Source organism: Stegastes partitus, unplaced genomic scaffold (genome assembly GCF_000690725.1).
Source record: "Stegastes partitus isolate 25-593 unplaced genomic scaffold, Stegastes_partitus-1.0.2 Scaffold1133, whole genome shotgun sequence".
Taxonomy (NCBI): Eukaryota; Metazoa; Chordata; class Actinopteri; family Pomacentridae; genus Stegastes; species Stegastes partitus.
In genome coordinates, this window is record NW_007578864.1 from 251,603 (window position 1) to 254,084 (window position 2,482).

Genomic DNA, 2,482 nt, shown 5'->3' on the forward strand with positions numbered 1-2,482 from the left:
CAACAACTGTAAGTACCACAGTTAATGAGCTGTAATGTGATTTATGATGTGACGTCACCACAGTAATTTACATAGTGACGATTTAAACCCCACAAAAGTTGTTTAAAATACGACTTTACCTGATTAAATTGTTGTTCATTATAAAGAAATTAGCACGTTCAATATTATTGCACTTTCATTGTTAATTGTGGAGGTTAATTACCCCAATTAATTGATATTATAGCTCAGAGCCATCAGTATTATGATTTACAGAGTAGAAATGCACAAAAACCCAATAAATTCAAACATTTAAATGATCTTCTGAGCAAGTTTTTTTTTGTTTTTGTGAAGAATTTAAACTCAACGAGCTAACTGTCTTTGCAGGGACATTTTCCCTACACGTGTTTCTTCCCCAGTGATGCTCATGTAAATTAAAACTTCCCATTTTTTCATTCTGTAAATCCACTTCCTTTAAGACGTTTTACTTTGTCAGCAATTTGAGTTTCTCAAGTTGCATCACAGCTATGTGGTTTTTCTGCAGCCAAAATAGCAGCAGAGTTTATTTTGGGGGGTTTTACGAGCATTTTTCAATCAGTTTCGTTGTGTTTCAGGTTAAGCTGGATCTGCGTTTCCTTCTTTGTCTCTTCGTTTGCCGTATATCTTGTGGTATAAATCAGTGTTTTCGTTTCCAGGCATGAAGCCGCCTCAGGAGCGGCAGCTGATCCTGGTGGCCAACGCCCACATGCACTGGGACCCCGAGTACTCGGACGTCAAGCTGATCCAGACCATGATGTTCCTGTCGGAGCTGAAGAGCATCGCCGAGAGGGCCTCGGGCTCCGTGGCGACGGGCTCGCCCACCTCCGACCCGTCCTCCATCCCCATCGTCCTGTGTGCTGACCTCAACTCGCTGCCAGACTCCGGTGCGACTGTCTCAGCTGTTTGTCTGTTTGCCGTCTGGTCGATAATCGATTGTCCGCTTGTGAGAATTTACTTAAAACAGAAGAGGTGGTCAGAAAATGTGTTAGCTGTAGTACCTGGTTGTACCACCAGGTGGAGCCTCGTACTCTTGAAGCTCATTTGCTGTGTTTAAGCAGACAACATGCGATTCTTTTTTGGGCAAACAAAGAACATTGTTGGGGTTTAGCTCACAATGGGCACCATGACAGAGACTTCTGGGGCGATTAATGACCTNAGAAAGGAGACAAAAAATGAGGAAAAACAACAGGAACCAGACACAACATAAAAAAAATTAGTCATAAAAATTTGTTTCACAGCCATCCAGGTGTCATAGTTTAAAGACTGAATCTAGGTTTTGTTCATTTTTTTTAGAGTGATCAACTTTGAGCATCAATATTATGGGATGTATCCTAGCTTCATGCTACAAAGAGACTAAAACTGTCCCAGAGACACACGAAACTTCATACCGAATGCTAAAATCTAGACACAAAGCAAAGAAAAGGAGACATAAAACAAGAAAATTTGAAACAAATTACACAAAACAAGATAAATGCGACATGAAATGTCAAAAAGCAGACAAAAATAATAGAAAACAAGACAGAAAACGTAGAAAAAGAGACACAAAAATGAACACAATTAGAAAAAAAATGTCTCAAAGAAACAAAATTGAAGCAAAATGACAGAAAGGAGACAAAAAATGTGGATAAACAACGAAAACCAGACACAAAAAATGAAAATGAGTCGCAAAATGACCAACAAAACCAGTTTCGCATCCATCCAGATGTCACAGTTTAAACACTAAATCTGTTTTTTGTTCCTTTTTTTTTTAATAATCAACTTTGAGCATCAATATTATGGGATGTATCATGGTTTCATGCCACAAAGAGACTAAAACTGTCCCAGAGACAAGCGAAACTTCATACCAAATGCCAAAATGTAGACACAAAGCAAAAAGGAGACATAAAACAAGAAAAATTTGACAAAAATTACACAAAACAAGATAAATGAGACACGAAATGTCAAAAAGCAGATTTTAAAAAAAAAGAAAACAAGACAGAAAACGGAGAAAAGGAGACACAAAATCACATAAATGTCCCAAAGACATACAAACTAGAAGTAAAATGACAGAAAGGAGACAAAAAATGAGTAAAAACAACAGAAACCAGACACAAAAAATAAAGTCAAAAAATGATCAACAAAATCCATCCAGGTGTCACAGTCTGACTGTTAACAGTGTTACTACCATGTGTTATATATATGTATGGTTGTACTTTAGTCAAAAACAAAGCAAAAAAATTTGCCGTCAGCTTGAACCCAGCGATCCAAAATCCAGCAATACTCGAAATATTTGCCAAATACATAAAAAATGCATCTGCAGTAACAAGTTTTCCCCACAAGGTGTCACTGTGTCGCAGCTCGATGTTATTCATGGTAAAATAGTGATTTATTTAAATGAGTGTATTTATGTCGTTCTGCTGCTCAGATAGAAGCTGTTGAGGTTTAAAGCTCTGATTTATTATTTAGAAAGTACATTTAAAACTACAAA

General features: G+C 37.3%; 1 protein-coding gene across 2 annotated transcripts in view; it reads left to right on the forward strand.

Annotated features, from left to right (window-relative positions):
- The window catches only part of cnot6l (CCR4-NOT transcription complex, subunit 6-like), a 29,778-nt gene that overhangs the window by 17,941 nt on the left and 9,355 nt on the right, over positions 1-2,482 (forward strand). For both annotated transcript variants that reach the window (XM_008296528.1, XM_008296529.1), the window contains exon 10: positions 672-899. In XM_008296528.1, the coding sequence (XP_008294750.1) occupies positions 672-899 (228 nt within the window). The remainder of the gene's footprint in view (positions 1-671; positions 900-2,482) is intronic.